At 33.0% G+C, this 18,248-nt stretch overlaps 1 protein-coding gene across 1 annotated transcript; it reads right to left on the reverse strand.

Annotated features, from left to right (window-relative positions):
* Positions 1-3,390: 3,390 nt before the first annotated feature.
* Positions 3,391-13,056, reverse strand: LOC138329005 (uncharacterized). Its single transcript, XM_069275705.1, has 6 exons — positions 12,172-13,056; positions 11,655-11,742; positions 8,098-8,192; positions 5,725-5,815; positions 4,416-4,662; positions 3,391-3,887 (listed from the first exon to the last, which is right to left on the reverse strand). The coding sequence occupies exons 1-6, from the start codon at positions 12,721-12,723 to the stop codon at positions 3,866-3,868; spliced, it is 1,095 nt and encodes a 364-aa protein (XP_069131806.1). The 5' UTR covers positions 12,724-13,056; the 3' UTR covers positions 3,391-3,865.
* Positions 13,057-18,248: the final 5,192 nt, after the last annotated feature.

Consider the following 18,248-nt stretch of genomic DNA (forward strand, 5'->3'; position numbering starts at 1 on the left):
CATTTCGCGAATGGTTGTTTGATTACATTAATGTCCCATTAAGCTATGGTCGTTATAAAACCGGCCTCCCTTGCACATACCTGTGTGTGTGAAGTGTGCGGGAGTTTTGGAAGACTGTAGTATGTTAATGTTGTGATTCCTTGTAATGGAACTCCTGTCGTGATTTCTATAGTGCTATCTCACTGAAGCACACCCACACGGTCACATTAAACTGACAACATGTAAACCAGTCGTCCCACTCCCTTTATGCTGAGCGCTAAGCAGGAGCAGAAAGTACCAGTTTTATAGACTTTGGGGTGTTGTCGACCAGGGGACAGAACACACAGCCTTCCTCACAGGGGCGAGCGCTCAACTCGTGCACAAAATTGAGATTAACTCCCGCAGAATAAAATTTAAAAATGAAATAATTTGTTAAATGTCCATTCCCAAAAAAATTTTGCGCGTTTGATTTAATTTAACATACGATATCGAGAGACATGGTAGAAAGTCAGAAACTGTCCAAAATTTATTTGCCTTTACGACACCGGATAACGCTAAGTGCGTTTATACAAAATCTCCGTCAAAAATAATATTTTTCAGAGTCTAGCTACAACCTGCAAACAGTTATACATATTAATTACTGAAAATCACAGCGTGCGAGGCTTTCGTCCCCTTGATCTGGCAAACTGGCTCTTAGGCAGGTTTAATGTCGGTAGGTTTTAAAAAACAAATTTGCTTTTTAGAATAACATTGATTCCAAAATTATGGAAAGCAACCAACTTTCGTCGATTACAATTTACGCTTACGATAACCAACCTACATGAGCGGATACGGCGCGCATTAGGGAGAGAGGAGACAGTTGTCTTAGGGAGGAAACAGCTGGCGAAACAGGCGTCTAATGGCGGGGCTAAAAGTACAAAGGTAGAGCTCACATCAAAAAGAGACTAATTAATATATAACTTATATCAAAATGAACAGTTCATAATCTGTGTACGGCTGGGCTAATTCAATTTTTAGTGAAGATTTGGGTAGCATGGTCAAAACGTATCTTAGTATGGCGTAATCGATATCCTTTTTCTTGCTTTCTTTTTTATCGTATTTCGTACGATTACAAGAGGCCCATGGGCCTTACCGGTCGCCTAGTCATGGCATGTGATAGTTTACCGTCATCAAGACTGTTTCATCAAAACTTTTCATAAGTTACTAACAAACAATTTCTGTTTTCAAACTCTTCTTATATATTACCAGATATGCAACAAACACTCGTTGAGCATAGTGGACATAAGTCTCTCGGAGTTTTACTGATTTAGTTTTTAATATGCTTTTTCAGGAATTTTTGTTAAAATCAAAATTTCGTGACATTATGATAAAATATTTCCATTTGCTCAGGACTAACACAATATAACCTTACCAAACAAAAGAAAATCATTTATTAGCTCGAGATATTTTGGCCCTGATACCAGTAGACATTATGACAGAGATATATATCTGGTGTAGGGCCAGAGTATCTCGAACTAGGTATTTATGAGATAATAAATTTCCTCTTAAATCTTGAAACTTTGATTTATTAAAAAAATAAGTAAAATATATATATATATATATAAATTAGTGACCCAGTTATAGCATTTTTTGTCTTGGGTTGCCATTTCTCAACAATTCATATCCGATTTAACATAAAAAATTGTGAATTAATTAATTTAAAGTAAACCATTATTTAGAATCTTGAATTTCCTGTATTATGCAATGAAAGTGGGCTGCATTCCGAGGTCAGGAACACTACGGAGGTATTTTTCTCAACTGAAGACTCGTAGGTACACATTTGTATCCGATTTCCACAGTAAAATGTCAAGGCTAATCATTGGTTTGTTGTTATCTAAATAAACTTGAAACATTTTCCTTTATCATTTGAGTTTATGGTTTGAACGTTAGAAGGAGTAAAATGAAAAAAAACTATTAAAATGATTGACGGGAAATATTAATTTATCAAAAATGATATTTTATCTAAAATTCTGTTATTTATTTAGTCCATTGATGTTCTCTTAACATTAAAATGTATATGATTGGCATATTCAGGTCGTTTTCAAGGCCGTTGGAACTAGTTGATTGGCGAACGAAGCCATCCAATAGTCATACACCTTCAAACTCTAATCCCGACGAGTCAACCTCGATAACATATAATATAAAAATATTATTCATTATATGTCTTTAACTTATTAAATGTTAGCATTAACCAGCGTATCCGTTTATATTAGTTGCTTATGGCTAAAAGATTTATCTCCCTTGGCCTAACGTACAAACACAATGAAAATGAGATGAGGTGTGATTCTGGAAACTCTACAACATTCTGAAAATCTATGGAAAAACGTTTTTCTCACGTTAGTGGAAATTGAAGCTGTAGTAGTGATAAGCAGTAGTGTTTGAGATATATTAGAAAGATAAAATGTTATTTCCAATTTCCCCTAAACTCTTTGTCTTGTGATATTGAGTCAAATTTTGTCAAATTAAGCTCAGGGAAATGGCACGAATTTCGATCTCTAACCCCTGAATCCCACGTCATTCATGATCACATGAATCATTTTTCTCATATTTAGTCAGGTGACCTTTAAGGCCCATTGGGCTTCTCCTTGGTAGTTATAAGTACATCTCTTTAGCATTATTCTCAAAATCTTTTGAGGTTATGAAGCCATAGACAAAAACGGATAAATTCCAAAGCACAAAAAACGGAAGGACATTCTTCATACATATGTAGACTTGGAAAAATGTCTTTCCGTTTTTGTCTATGGCTTCATAAACCCAAATCATATTGAGAATAAAGCTAAAGAGATGTACTAATTAGGTATAAATTTCCGTGATTTTACTCACTTTTACAATAAATCAAATTGAGCTGTAGTGCAGTGATATCTGATCAAATAGTTCAGGTAATAATACTTGGCGTACAATTCTTGCAGTCTATGGAAAAATAACCTCAGATATCTAACTATAGAAATGAGTGTAACGTATGAAATTCAATTATCAACTGTTATATGCAGTCATATTATACATTATACGTACTGACACAGATAGCTATTTAAGTATTCAATGACTAAATAGCATGTTAATAATGAACAATCACAATAATAGATCAGTTATTGTACAGAAAAAATAACACATTATGAATATTTTAAAAGAAACAATTATAAAACTTTTTAAAACTTTCTTTTGTAACATGTAACCAAGAAGATGATATATAATATCATATTCAGGAAATGAATGTATATACAATGTGAAAGTTAGATTATGTATAATGGATAAATCCATCCCTAATTGATCCCTGGCATTGCTAGTAAGATCACAACTTCATATAAAATGTTTGATAAGATTTTGATAGATCATACCACACTTATGACAGAATTTTGTTTTACGCCATAGCTTTCGCTTCTCATTTTTAGAATTAAATTTACGATAATATGTATCTTGTCTCTTTTTAAAAAATACGTGAACATCTCTTTGATATCAACCATTAAACGAGTGGTTGTAACTTGTCATCAATATTGCTAACATTTACTTAAATCATGATCATTTGAGATACGTTCTCTGAAACAATTTTCTTGTTTTATTGAGAAAGACATTTTCACAATAGTATTCCATTTTCTATTATTAGTAAAAATACCGTAAAAAAATATAAAAGCATTACATAAGACTGGTACTTCTGAATAATACGTAGACTTCCCTGTTGAAAACACACTCCAAACGTTACACAGCTTTATTATAAATCTCAAAATTAACATTGCCCCTTTTAAAGTACCGACAAATAATTAATTTAACGTTTAAAGAGTTCCCACAATCAAACAATTGCAAGACGCTGCTAAATTAGTTGCCACTAGTACTCTTTCTGCTTCTCGTAAGATTATTGCCAGTGTTCCAGGGATCTGAAACAAATGTAAACGAATACAAATAAAAATCAGAGTTTGTGTGAAACCTAAGCCTCATGTGTTCTGAAATGTGTTTTTCCCCCGTAGTATTTCTGTCATTGTTTCACTCTGCCCAAGAAAATCTAAAAACACGGTCATATATAGATTTACCTGAAGAAGACAACTATTACCTAGCAGAAACTGCTAATTGACCATACCCAATGCCCATGCCGTCCAAACCCACAATAGAAAGTGAAATGTATCTAATAAGAGAGACTTACTATACATTTATATAAAAAGATCAAATAAAAGAAATATTGTTTTTTGCAATGTGCTGCAAAAACAGTGTTTAGACATAAATGCATCGATACAAGAGGAGTAAATACCAACATTTATAATGACATTGACAGAGAAAAAAACCCTGAATAATTTCTAAACAAGAAAACCACATCTCGGGGATAAAAAATTGTTAGAGAATCGAGAATTATACTAAATCGTCCTTATAGATATTGACCAAAGCCCACCAAACATACTTGCTTTACTTACACCAACTGACAGGCGACCATAGATTTCAGCTCACAATCCACTTCGGCCATCTGCAAGGTTTTGTTTCCGAACTTCTGATAAATTCCAAAGCACGAATCGGTCTGATTGAGTGAAGGAAACGTGTCGAAAGTGTGAAAGTCGGCAGACGTAAGGATCTTTCCCGTAGTGTTCCACACAAAATTGGAATGTTTAGATGAATACTTCAGGCCAATCCAAAAATTTCGTGGAAAGGAACAAGCGACGTAAACTAGACAGAAGAAATGAAAACTGTATAATGAAAAAAGCATATGAAATGTTTAAAGATACGTTAAGACACGGGTTATAACAAACATCTAGGTACCAATGAAGTCACTTCGTTATGAGTATAGCTGGTTGTACCCATATTTCAAACTTATTACAGGGACCTTGATGGAGAATGAAAATAACTATGTCATAACCCATCCTGAACTCATCGGGTATTATCACGAGAATATATCTATTCCCCGAGGAGTTCCGGATGTGTTATAACTTTGTTATAAGTGTGTCCACTATAGTTGTGTTTTATCACAGGAGCTTGACGTTCTGTCAATAAAATATAGTATAAATATACCCCTATATACTATATAAAAACGTCAAACTCCTGTGGTTTTATTGAACTCATCTTTTTAAAGAAGAATGCTACACATATTTAACTGGGTGGTATTAAAGATGCTCCACCGCCGACAGAGCATAAATGATATTCATCATTTGAACAATAATTGGGGTTGAATCATGTATATGTATGCCTAATTAACACAAAAATAACATGAGATAATTTATTTCGCCTTTGGTGCATGCGCAATCATTACTTCATTCCATATAAGATATAGTGCCACGGAATTTTTTCGGGATGCAATTAATTATTTTTCATATTTTAACCATGAAGTAAAATTAGAAGCTCAAACTTTTCAATGGTGGTAATGGTGTAAAGTAAGTAACTTTTGTAACTGAAGAAAAATACTAAATCGTCTGCTCCTGTTTTTGATAGTGAAAAAACACCATTTGTCAGCGGTGGAGCATCTTTAAATTCTTTTCACATCTTACACATATATACAATTTAAGGGATACATTTACCAAAGCTACAACATTTACCGTACGATATTAAAGCATTAAAAGGAAATTTTGAAAATATATATAAAAAAAAACAATAAAAAAAACAAGAATACACTAACAAAATCAAGAAAAAGAAATTAAGATGGAAGTGGTAGATCACTTTTATTCTTTTACAATGTAAATATGATGGCTCAATTTGTTCAGAGTGAAATAAGTTGGTTAAAAAATTGGTACTTACTGCATAGATAATCATACACATAAAAGATAAACTGATGAAATCTGCGCTCTGAAGTTACTTCCAGAAGTGCGGCGCCGGGTCCACACGCATTCTGAAAAAAACCACATCAAATAAACTGATAAAATATGTACTCTGAAGTTACTTCCAGAAGTGCGGCGCCGGGTCCGCACGCATACTGAAAAAACCACATCAAATAAACTGATAAAATATGTACTCTGAAGTTACTTTCAGAAGTGCGGCGCCGGGTCCGCACGCATTCTGAAAAAAACCCATATCAAATAAACTGACAAAATATGTACTCTGAAGTTACTTTCAGAAGTGAGGCGCCGGGTCCGCACGCATTCTGAAAAAAACCCATATCAAATAAACTGACAAAATATGTACTCTGAAGTTACTTTCAGAAGTGAGGCGCCGGGTCCGCACGCATTCTGGAAAAAAAACATCAAATAAACTGATAAAATATGTACTCTGAAGTTACTTCCAGAAGTGCAGCGCCGGGTCCGCACGCATTCTGGGAAAAACCCCCATATCATATAAACTGATAAAATCTGCGCTCTAAAGTTACTTTCAGAAGTGCGGCGCCGGGTCCGCACGCATTCTGAAAAAAACCCACATCCAATAAACTGATAAAATCTGCGCTCTGAAGTTACTTCCGGAAGTGCGGCGCCGGGTCCGCACGCATTCTGAAAAAAACACATCAAATAAACTTATAAAATATGTACTCTGAAGCTACTTCCAGAAGTGCAGCGCCGGGTCCGCACGCATTCTGGGAAAAACCCCCATATCAAATAAACTGATAAAATCTGCGCTCTAAAGTTACTTTCAGAAGTGCGGCGCCGGGTCCGCACGCATTCTGAAAAAAACCCACATCCAATAAACTGATAAAATCTGCGCTCTGAAGTTACTTCCAGAAGTGCAGCGCCGGGTCCGCACGCATTCTGGAAAAAAACCCATATCAAATAAACTGATAAAATCTCCGCTCTGAAGTTACTTCCAGAAGGCGCCGGGTCCGCACGCATTCTGAAAAAAAGACATCAAATTAACTGATAAAATCTGCGCTCTGAAGTTACTTCCAGAAGTGCAGCGCCGGGTCCGTACGCATTCTGAAAAAAACCCATATCAAACAAACTGACAAAATATGTACTCTGAAGTTACTTTCAGAAGTGAGGCGCCGGGTCTGCACGCATTCTGATAAAAACACATACCTTGTGGTTGGTTAAAATGTAAGCGATGATGATTGTATTTCGTTTTAAAGATCTTTTCCACAATATAGATTTTTAGTATTTTGACCAGGGATTATAGTACTTTCTTTGGTTTGTCAATAATTTGTTTCTGTTGCATTAAGTTGTAGGTTAAAATTATAAAAAAAAAAGATACACTGTATTAATCATTGCTCGATCAAATGTGACAAATGAGAGCATAATAATGAGAGGGTAGAAGAAGATGCTCCACCGCTGACAAACGGTATTTTTTCTCTATCAAAAACAGGAGCAGTCGAATTAGTATTTTACACCATAACAACCATTGCTAAGTTTGATCTTCTAGTTTTACTTAAAGTTATATGTGCCGTAACTGGACGAAAATTTTAGCATGTTAATTTTCTTCATAAATCGAATGAAAACCATAAGGTTTGATGAATTAAGACGTGAAAATTATTCAAATAGTCTCAGATGCCTTAATAAACGTTAGTTACAACACAGAGATTATGTATTGTAAAATCGTTGTTGTTTATGCCTTATGTGTGTTTAGATGGAAACATCCTACAGAAATCACTTTACAATTACTAATAACATTGTAAAAATGTGACATGAAATTGTAAAACACAATTTGGCTTCATAGTCTGGCCGTAGGTACTCATTTCGCTTCACTATAGATGTACATATAATGATTTTTGGCTGTACTGCTAAAAATCATTTTCTGCTCTTATTTGTATTTTTAAAATTAAAACCAATGCATTGAAAGGACTGTTATTTTCAAAATGGTTGTAACTTCTGTTAATGAATAACATATTAAAAGCTTATCTTGATTCGTGAGTATGAAAAATACGCCGCATATAACTTTAAAGATAAACATATTGAAAATAATCAATTGCGTCCGGAAAACAATCATTGGCACTATGTCCTATATGGAATGGAGTACTGATTGCGCACGCACCAAAAGCAAAATAGATTATTTTACATTATTTTTTGTGTTTTCTGTCGGCGATGGAGCATCATTAATAAATCTATAAGAAGCATAGATTATTTTAAATGTTCAACAAAATGAAAACTGATTTAACAAATGTTGTACCAACATCTCAAATGATAATATTCTTTGAAGACTAAATCGGACGAGTACTATTCTGATTTCATAAATAACAAATCTTCTACCTACCTGAGCCTCGGCCCACGTGTGGTTTCCCAATCCTGGCCAAATGCACGTGTCGTGGGTCTGTATCGACTGGGGAGGACATTTGATGGTGTTGAATCCTTTAAAAGTAAAAACATTAACAACTTCAAGTGAATGACGTTCGCGTTCAGACATAACGTTTCTCTGTGTTTCGTAATGATATAAATTTTGACATGTAGTTTTTTCTTCAATAATCTATTAAAACCAGAAGTTTTGATGAATCCAGCTGTGGATATAATTCAAAGGCACAGACAACGACGTAAGATACTTTTTAAACATAAAATCTTATTCACTATTAATAGTTTTATTTCAATACTTTATGTATATATATGTGAAAACACATGTTAAGAAGTCACTTATAGTCACTAATATCGCGGTAAAGATGTAATTGTAGACCACAGCTTTGCTTCTTTGTTTGCCCATTTCACTGACATGTAGACATGAGTTTTGACAATACTGTCAAATTTCATTTTGAGCTCTTAATTAAAACCTTTGTACAATATATAAGTACACATACATGCAGAAATCACTTTACAATTACTAATAAAAATGTGAAATGAAATTGAAGACCACAACTTGGCTGCATGGTCTGACCGTATGTACTAATTTCGCTGCAAAAAAGATGTAAATATAATGATTTTTGGCAGTACTGCCAAAAAAAATTTCAGTCATTATTTGTACTTGTAAAATTAGTAAGAATTGTAATTATCAAAATGTCGGTTACTTTTGGTGGTAAATAATATATTAAAAGCTCTTCTTGATTCGTTAATATGTAAATTACGGAATATGTAACTTCAACTGCTGTGTTTTCAGTAAATTAATTTGACTTTTGTGACCTTGAATGTGCGTCAAGATCTTTTGCCGAAAAGTATATATACCATACATGTTGAATACAAACTAGATGTCTCAAATGAAAATGATATGTTTTGAAAGCATGGTAATTCGTAGTCAAACTTCAAAATTTTTTGTTGGATGAATTTTATTTTATTTTAAATTATAAATTCTGAAAACATTCCATGCCATGATCTAACTGAATATCTATATGGATGCAGTCGAATTAAAGGTTATGAAGTTCATTATAAAAAAAAAGATGTTTTGTACGATTTTGACCTTGAACTTAAACGTTAACAAATAACCTTCGAAAGTTCGTTTCAATAACTGATAAACATAAAAAAAACAAGTCCAAATTTGAAACTTGTAACTAGTTTCATTCATGATAAAGTGTATACAAGATTTGTGATTGTGATTACACTAGTCTCGTGCCTAGGTAAGTTATTCACTTCCATCATAAACAATAGACTCACTAAATTAGCAGATGAAATCAATCTTATATCACAAGCACAAGCTGGGTTTAGAAAAGGGTACTCAACAACAGAAAATATCTTTATATTACATACTCTTATCTCTATCTATTTCTCTACAAACAAAAAACTATATTGTACATTTATTGATTTAAAAAAAAGCCTTTGATACAGTGTGGCGCGTTGGATTATGGGAAAAAAATGCAGTCTTTCTCTATTAAAGGAAAAAATTTAAAAGTTATATATAATTTATACGAACATACAAAATCCTGTGTACGCAATGGAAATGAAATGTCAGATTTTTTATATGTAATGTTGATCTCTCACCGTTTTTATTTTCTATTTTTCTTAATGATCTTGAAGAATATCTTCACCAAAACAATGTGTCATATTTGAGAGAAATTGATAGTTTATGTGAAAATAATCTTGGTATGTTTGTCAAATTATTTGTCATTTTATATGCAGATGATACTGTGCTGATGTCAGAATCACCTGAAGGTCTACAATGTGCACTTGATTGCTTTCAAAGTTATTGTGACGAGTGGAAACTAACTGTTAATACACAAAAGACAAAAATAGTAATTTTTGAAAAACGCAAAAGTAGACGGCAATATAATTTCAAATTATTTAATGATCAGATAACTCGTGAAGATTCTTATCCTTATCTTGGTATATTGTTCAATTACAACGGCTCATTTGCTAAAACAAAGAAAAAGTTAGCTGACCAGGCAAAGAAAGCACTGTATGCATTGTATACCAAAATTAGAAACGTCCCATTATCAATAGATTTACAATTGAAATTATTTGACTCATTTGTATCCCCTATTTTGTTGTATGCCTGTGAAATCTGGGGATTTGAAAATGTAAGCATTATTGAGAAAATTCATTTGCAATTTTGTAAAAAAATTCTTCATGTTCGAAACAGTACTCCTAATTTTATGGTTTATGGAGAACTTGGTAAATTTCCTTTAGAAATTGAAATCAAGGTACGGATGTTAATGTTTTGGCACAAATTAATTACAGGAGGAGATAAATTCTCCAGTGTATTTTATCGCCTTACATTAAGAATGCAAGAAAACGATACTACAGAATTTAAGTGGCTTGGGCATATAAAGTCACTCCTTAATGACACAGGTTTTAACAATTTATGGGCATTTCAAAATACATGTACGATGAATAGAGCTTTGTTTAAAAACTTGCTAAAACGACGTTTATGTGATCAATATATTCAAAATTGGTATTCTATTCTTGAAACATCGTCTCGCGGACAATTCTACTCAACCTTTAAAAAGCAGTTTAAACTTGAACCATATTTAGTAAAGCTTGATTTCAAAGAACGTGTTATTATGAGTAAATTTAGAACCTCGAATTTAAAATTTCCTATTGAAACTGGTAGATGGGCTGGTATACCACGTGATAACCGTATTTGTTTACTATGTAATAACGGTATTGGAGATGAATATCACTACTTATTTCAATGTAGTAATGCAAGTGTAACTAATAATAGACATAAATATATTCCACAATACTATTATACAAATCCAAGTTTATTAAAAATGGGAGGTATGTTTGAAATCTGTAATCAAACTCTATTAACGAGAGTGAGTTATTTTCTTAAACAAATAGAACAATTATGTATTTTAAATTGAATAAAAAGTACAGTGTACTTGTTACATACAGCCGCATTTATATTACTTGTATGTTATTACTTCTTATTATGCTGTGATATAGCTGATTATATATGTTATACGATATAGCATCGAATATACAATTGTATAACTACTACATGTACATGTTCAATCTATTTATACTCTGTACACAGTATTAAGCGTTCAAGTTCTATTAAAGCTAAAAGTATGAACTGAAGTAAAATTGAAATATATTTAGTGGTTATGCAGTTGTATTATACTGCTATGGCTACGCTAAAGGTCAATGATATGAAGTATTAAACATATACCATTATAATATTAAAATATTGATATGGTTGTTGTTCATACTACAATCATACATAACTAACGATGACCATGCATTATACTCTCCAATGTACGTAAAATATTTCATACACGGATATGTACGCTTAAGAGTGTATTATGTTCACACTGTACTATCAATTACCCTGTCTGTCATGTATGTTTTGTATAAATTGACCTCTTGTGACACACAAAGGTGTGCCCAGAGTGTATTAATAAAATCTGGGAAAGAATAATAAGATAAAACAGAAAAACAACGATAAGGATTTACCATGCTTTAAGCAAGTTTTTCCTGATGCTGTAGCAACACAAGTCTCATCTATTTTGCAGCCGTGTTCCGAACAGTTACCAATATCCAACTAAGAAATAAAACTATGGCTTGACATTATCTCAAATAGAATAATGAACAATTAAAAGATAAATCATTATATGCAAATAAGTTTTTGCATCAAAGAAACATCTCACATGGATAAATGAAAAAAAGTTTTCTTGATATTTCACGTATATTTGGAATAAATGTATTTAAAAAAAAATATAACTTAAAGTCTATCTGAAATCACCTTTACATAATTAAACGATTTTGGTTTTTGTTTTATTAGTTTAACGCCCTGTTAACTGCCAGGGTCATTTAAGGACGTGCCTTGTTTGTTGGTGGAGGAAAGCCTGAGTACCCGTAAAAAAACTTTCTTAAAAGGTGTAGAAGTGACTTTCTCAAAAGAAGAACTCACAATAACTAATCTTCGAATAGGTAAAACATAAAAAACGTTCTTAACAAACAGGATACTTACCTTTGGAAGATATGGTTTTGAAAACACAATCATACCATTATCTATTCTCCATGGATTTCGATAGATATCGTCATATATTATTTCGCAGAGGGACGTAGGTTTGTAATAGCCAGCAGTTCTACAGAGTTTGAACCCCAAACAAAGCTCTATACACTGGTAGAGGCTAGGAAGCTCTATGTAGATGAAGTCCTTGAAGTTTGGCGGCCATTTTCCGGTCAGGTCTACTTCAGTTAGTGGATTACTAAAAACAATCGAGGACAGAATCAGAACTAGAAATAGTACCATCCACAGGACGGGTGTTTGTTTACACCTCATGTTGTCAACTGGTGAAATAACTATGTAACTCAGTCTTATAAGACAAATAAAAGTCCTGATAATCATGAAGCCAGTCCCCTTAGGAGTTGTCTTTTGCACCTGAACAAAAGTCTTTATCAACATGAAGTCAGCTCCCTTAGGAGTTGTCTTTTGTACCTGAACAAAAGTCTTTATCAACATGAAGCCAGCGCCCATAGGACTTGTCTTTTGTACCCGAACAAAAGTGTTTATCAACATGAAGCCAAATGTATAAGAAATGTTTTCTGTGCCGTTAAAAATGCAACAGCTGAGTTCATATAGGTGTAGTAGGGTCGGTGTAGTTTGCACTTGGAGTAAATGCTGTCTCAGTCAGCAGAAACAAAACAAAACTTTCAGATAAGTTGCCAATCAACCTTTGGTTATCACGCTGAGACCAAAGTATTGAAAATCAAAGCATTCTCAAACTCACAGCACACAACATATCATGCACACATAAAACGTTGATTAGATTGGTTAAAAAATGTTAACATTGTTTCAAATATAACTTCAAGATTAAACGTATTCATGAAAAACATAATAAAACTGAGTCAATCAATTGACATCGAACCACTTTTGCCTTATGAGACTCTACAATGAAAAATAAAAGTATGGCGTTATTGTACATATTTCTTATAAGTAGTAATATGTATTGTTATGTACATATTCTACTGGCTGCAGGATAAAATACATGTATGTGCATTGCTGTTTGATAATTTATGTTAAAAAACAACACTAAAATGTCATCAATGCAATTACTTCCAAAATATATACGAAATTGACATTTCAAAGGTGAATTAACGTTCACATTTCTCATATGGACTACCAAAATAAAATTCAGCTGAGATATCGAATTTAATGATATATATACTGTTGTATATAAATTCATGAATTTTGTTTTATATATTTTAGTCACTACTGCTTCATCGGCTAACCACGAGGCACACCAAAGTCTATAAAAGTGGTAGTTTCTGCTCCTGCATAGCGCTCAACATACCGGGAGTGGAACGACTGGTTCACCCGTTGTCAGTATAATGTAACCTAATGGGATATATTTCCTGGTGTGTTAGTGGCATGCTTCGGTAGTTCCACTATACAAGATGAATATTTCTCCTGATCTGCAGTTTATTTTAATTTAAAGTGTTGCCTTATTGAAATACTGCCAAAGATACCGAGTTCCTCTGCCGATAGTTTATAGTACTAGTGGCGATTCACTTTGCATTAGATTGAACCGCCCAACAAACGAGCGTTCATCTCATGGATATGGCGATCTCAGAGGACTTTCTGTGAACAAAAAAAAATGATCTTTTGTGGTGAAGGGAAAAATAAAATCTCTACTTTAGATGTCATTAACTATCCTAAAAGGGGAGAGAACCTGAGACATTTGAACGCCAGAATATCCTTTGTGACAATGGTTAGGTACATATGAATATTATATGCTCTCTCTTGGGGTTGTAAATCAATATTTACTCGATAACTTATTGCTAAAACAGCAAGTTATTGCTGTTTGGTAAACAATAAAACGTGACGTTGTTCGTTGAATCATACAGTAAAACAGTTTGATAGTGTTATTCTGTGTTGAATAATAAATTATTCAGTTAGGCTGTTTGAGTTCATTTTATGTCGATCAGGTGTTTGGTACAATATCATGGTGCAGTTTGGGTTTTTTGTAGGTTCAAATTGGCGTGCAAGCACCGAAGGTGCGAATATTTGGGTGTTGGGGGTCCGGTGGTCTCCTCGATGCCCTGGGAGTCCAGCTTCTTTGCACAAACATAAAACAACATTAGCTAGTTTGTGTTTGCCTTCAGTTTGGTTAGCATACCACACTGATGCAGATGGTTTTTGCAAAGGACGTAGCTTCCCATTTACTTGTGCCATCAGACGGACTAAGACAACAATACTTTGTGTACAATGCCAATACACAGGGATCACGATTTTCTTTGTTTTCAAAAGCGCACACACATTTTTGAGCTATTTGCTTATGTTTTTGCCCACCTTGATTAGTTTTAGATACATCCTTTGCATATTTCAAAAATTCTCTTGATCATTTTCACCCACATTAAACTGGGTGGTATTCCCCCCTAAGTGAATCCCGGTGTTCCTGTACACCACGCAGAGAGTTTAATTCCAATAAATACACTAAAGTTCTGACTAACGTTTCTGGAGTATCTGAGCCAAGTACACCCTTAGGCCACCTTATGTCTTCTTCAACGTCAGAAATAGGTAGTGCTTGATTTTTTGGTCCTCCAATATGTTGCTGTGCCTTTTCTTTCATGACATTATCCACAGTGTTTTTATATGAATAAATGAAGTGTCGCTAAGAAATTTATAACTTGTATCTAAAGTACCCAAGTTTATTCTGGCACGGATGTAATTGGATGTGGAGCTAAGATCCATCAACTTTCTTTTCTTCACAAATAAAGCGAGTAATCGAATAGTTTAGCTAATCTCTTATCATGTTTTTAGCTCCACTAGTATTGGACTGATGGTCATAGTGTTGACCATTTTATTCCTGTCAGTTTGCCATTCTTTTAAAAGTTTTAACAGCCCATTGGATTTTATGCATAGTATTGGGTGCTAATCTGAAATATAAAAAAATCTTATTAGATTCCATTCACTACTTTTTCACTGGACAAAGTTTTATTCAGAAACCCCCTTTTATATTTTTAGTTAGATATTTTTAGATAAGGTATACATTATCATACCGAGTTTATTACCAATAAAATGAATTATTTTACTTACCTTTTACATTTTAGACTGTTCATTTCCATGTAATATTTTGGAATATTAAATCTGCTTTCTTTTTGCATCCACTCAAGTACTTTTCTACTTTTTGAGCATAAACTGACTGTTTTTCAACAATCCACTCAAGTACTTTTCTACTTTTTGAGCATAAACTGACTGTTTTTCAACAATACTATCGTTGTTTTCCAGTGATAAAATGGACCGAAAAGATATGTTTGACACCCTCCCTCCGTTTCTTACGCCCCTGAGTAATCTGGTACAGTATCTTGTTATAGTATCAGTATCTTGGTAAAGTATTATGGTACAATAGTGTGGTATCATTTACGGACGACGCACAAAGGATGAATGAATTGTTTGTGATGATATAAACAATCTTTTCAATGGTTATAACAATTCAAATCCTAGATTTTTTACTACGTCGTCCGCATACTAACTTAAATTAATAGGGTATCTAAATATACTCATCTCTACGTAACAAGAGAAAATGTATTGAAATTGACAACTTTGTAAAGACGAATATTCTCAACGTCTAAATCCATCTCAATATCTACCATTGACAACGAGGTGGGGTGGGGGAGGTTTCTTCTGCTCGGCTTAACTAACTTAAATTACCGACATTTAAGTAATTAAATTCAACATGTAGACCGATATGTGATTGTATGACAATCTATAACATATGCGAGTTACTTCCCCTTAACCTTAGGTTTTATTTGTCTGTACATCACATGAACCGATAGCTCAAAAAATGCAGCATGACAGGAGATAATTCAGTTGTTGTTGTTGACTACACAGCAAAGTAATGAAAGTTGTATCCTGGACCCGGATGTTCAAAGAGTGATTGATTAGCTTAATGACATGATTAGTGGAATTTTCATTTCTAATTTGTTACAAAAGTGTGATTATGTCTCCATTAAAATGATAAAATAGGTGATCATTAATCCTATATTTTGTACAACAATTGTTACATCTTGGTTTGTAAATGTTCGTTAAACTATGCTAATCACCCTTTGAACAACCGAAGCCAGGTCTAGTTGTTTAAGAAAACATTAAAATTAAATTAACTTTAGAAAAATCGCGGAATTATGCACCATCATTTGTGAATAATGGTGTGTGCCTGCAAAAAAGTTTAAAAATTCACATTTTTTTTTTGAAATGATAATAATCACCATTGAAATTCATACATAAATGCACATATGTATTTACAATTACATGCATTACTATGTCACATTGTTAACTTCGATGGCTTATAGATGTTTTAAAAAGAGACATCAGTGTATGCAACTAGCTAACATTTATTATTATTATTTGTTTATTAAATATGCTCCATCGCCGACAGAGCATAAATGATATTCATCATTTGAGCAATGATTGGTGTTTAATCGTGTATACATATGTGTAATTAACACAAAAAGTAATTCAAAATAATTTATTTTGCTTTCGGTGCATGCCCAATCAGCACTGCATTCCATATAGGACATAGTGCCACGGAATTGTTTTCGGGATGCAATAAATTATATTTGATATTTATAACTTTAAGTAAAATTAGAAGGTCAAACTTTTCAATTGTGGTAATGGTGTAAACTATCTTTTGTAACTGAAGAAAAATACTAAATCGTCTGCTCCTGTTTTTCATAGAGAAAAATTACCATTTGAAATCGGTGGAGCATCTTTAACCTACAAATTCAAGAGAACATAACAATAAATTGCATTAAAGAAGCAACACACTAGAACAATTTGCCTATGGATAAAGTGCATTTATCATTAGTTAATTAGATAATGATAATAATTAATTTATAATTAAGAAATCAAGAAAAACACGTGTGTTGATAAATTATACAAATAATAGAAAAAGATACCTTCATGAATCGCCTGACACCATATAGGTGAACTGATACTCATATACAAAAGATCTGTTCACAAATGCCAACACAAACACAAAATCGATGACTTCAATACGGGTAGCCTGATGTTTAATACATTTGATGTACATATAATATCAATAAAATGAACACAAAATCAAGGAAATAAAGTTGTTCCAATAATATATGGAAAAGACCAATTAACTGCATCCAATGTACATGATTATATTTAAATTACATTTGATTAAAATTATATATCGTCGTTGGTAGGATAGTAACATTATTTATGAAATAGAAATGAAATTTAATTATAAGTGTAGGATTTCTCCTAGTAGTGCATTAATAAGGATATAATCTGATAAAGAGTGGAGGATAACGCTTAGTTCTAGATCAAAATCCATACAAATCTTCGCTAAAGACTTTGAGTTTTGGAGCAGTGTAATGCTATTTGAGTGGCCATAGGTGAACCATATCCATGTTGTTTATCGTTCTAAGATGTTTAGGAAATTTCAAAGCAATTGATCATAACATATATGGAGTAATAAAATCATGAAAGAACATAAGTGTAGCGAAATCTGTTTCGTTTTGCATTCTGATTAATATTGCAATTTCCTCTTACTTATAGGCTGTTATTAAAAAATGGACTTCCATTTTGAACTATTTGGGAAAACTGTATCAGAAATAAATTGCAATAGATATAATTGAGCAAATTTTATTTACAAAGTATTCTTACAATATCAGATATGAAACCATGCTAACAAAAGCAATATTACTTCATAAATGTACTTAAAAAATACTAGGTTTCCATCTCATTTCATTTCGACTTCCGAAAAAGTTTAAAATTAAAAAATAAGAAAGGATCAATCTTTAAAAGTGTTACACTGCCGACGATTTGTAATTTCTATCTATAAAAACAGGAGCAGACGAATCAGTAACAAAAGTTACTTACGTTACACTATTACCATCAATGAAAATTTTAGAATTAAAATATTCAAAATAGTTAATTGCATCCCGATGAAAATCATGTCACCATGTATTTTATAGAAGGGGATACTGAAAAAAGCAAAACTTATTATCATATAGATATATTGTATATTTGTGTTAATTAGAAGCACATATATATACCATCCTCGATACTCTAGG

The sequence above is a fragment of the Argopecten irradians genome, chromosome 8 (assembly GCF_041381155.1).
Source record: "Argopecten irradians isolate NY chromosome 8, Ai_NY, whole genome shotgun sequence".
In the NCBI taxonomy this organism is placed as follows: Eukaryota; Metazoa; Mollusca; class Bivalvia; order Pectinida; family Pectinidae; genus Argopecten; species Argopecten irradians.

Bases quoted from the DNA above. Each gene is read 5' to 3' on its own strand.
- LOC138329005 (XM_069275705.1), bottom strand. From the start codon at position 12,723: ATGTTGATAAACACTTTTGTTCGGGTACAAAAGACAAGTCCTATGGGC. The intron at 11,743-12,171 runs GTAAGTATCCTG...TTTATTTCTTAG, and splicing joins CAAAACCATATCTTCCAAAG to TTGGATATTGGTAACTGTTC. The intron at 4,663-5,724 runs GTAAGTACCAAT...TCTTCTGTCTAG, and splicing joins TGTGTATGATTATCTATGCA to TTTACGTCGCTTGTTCCTTT.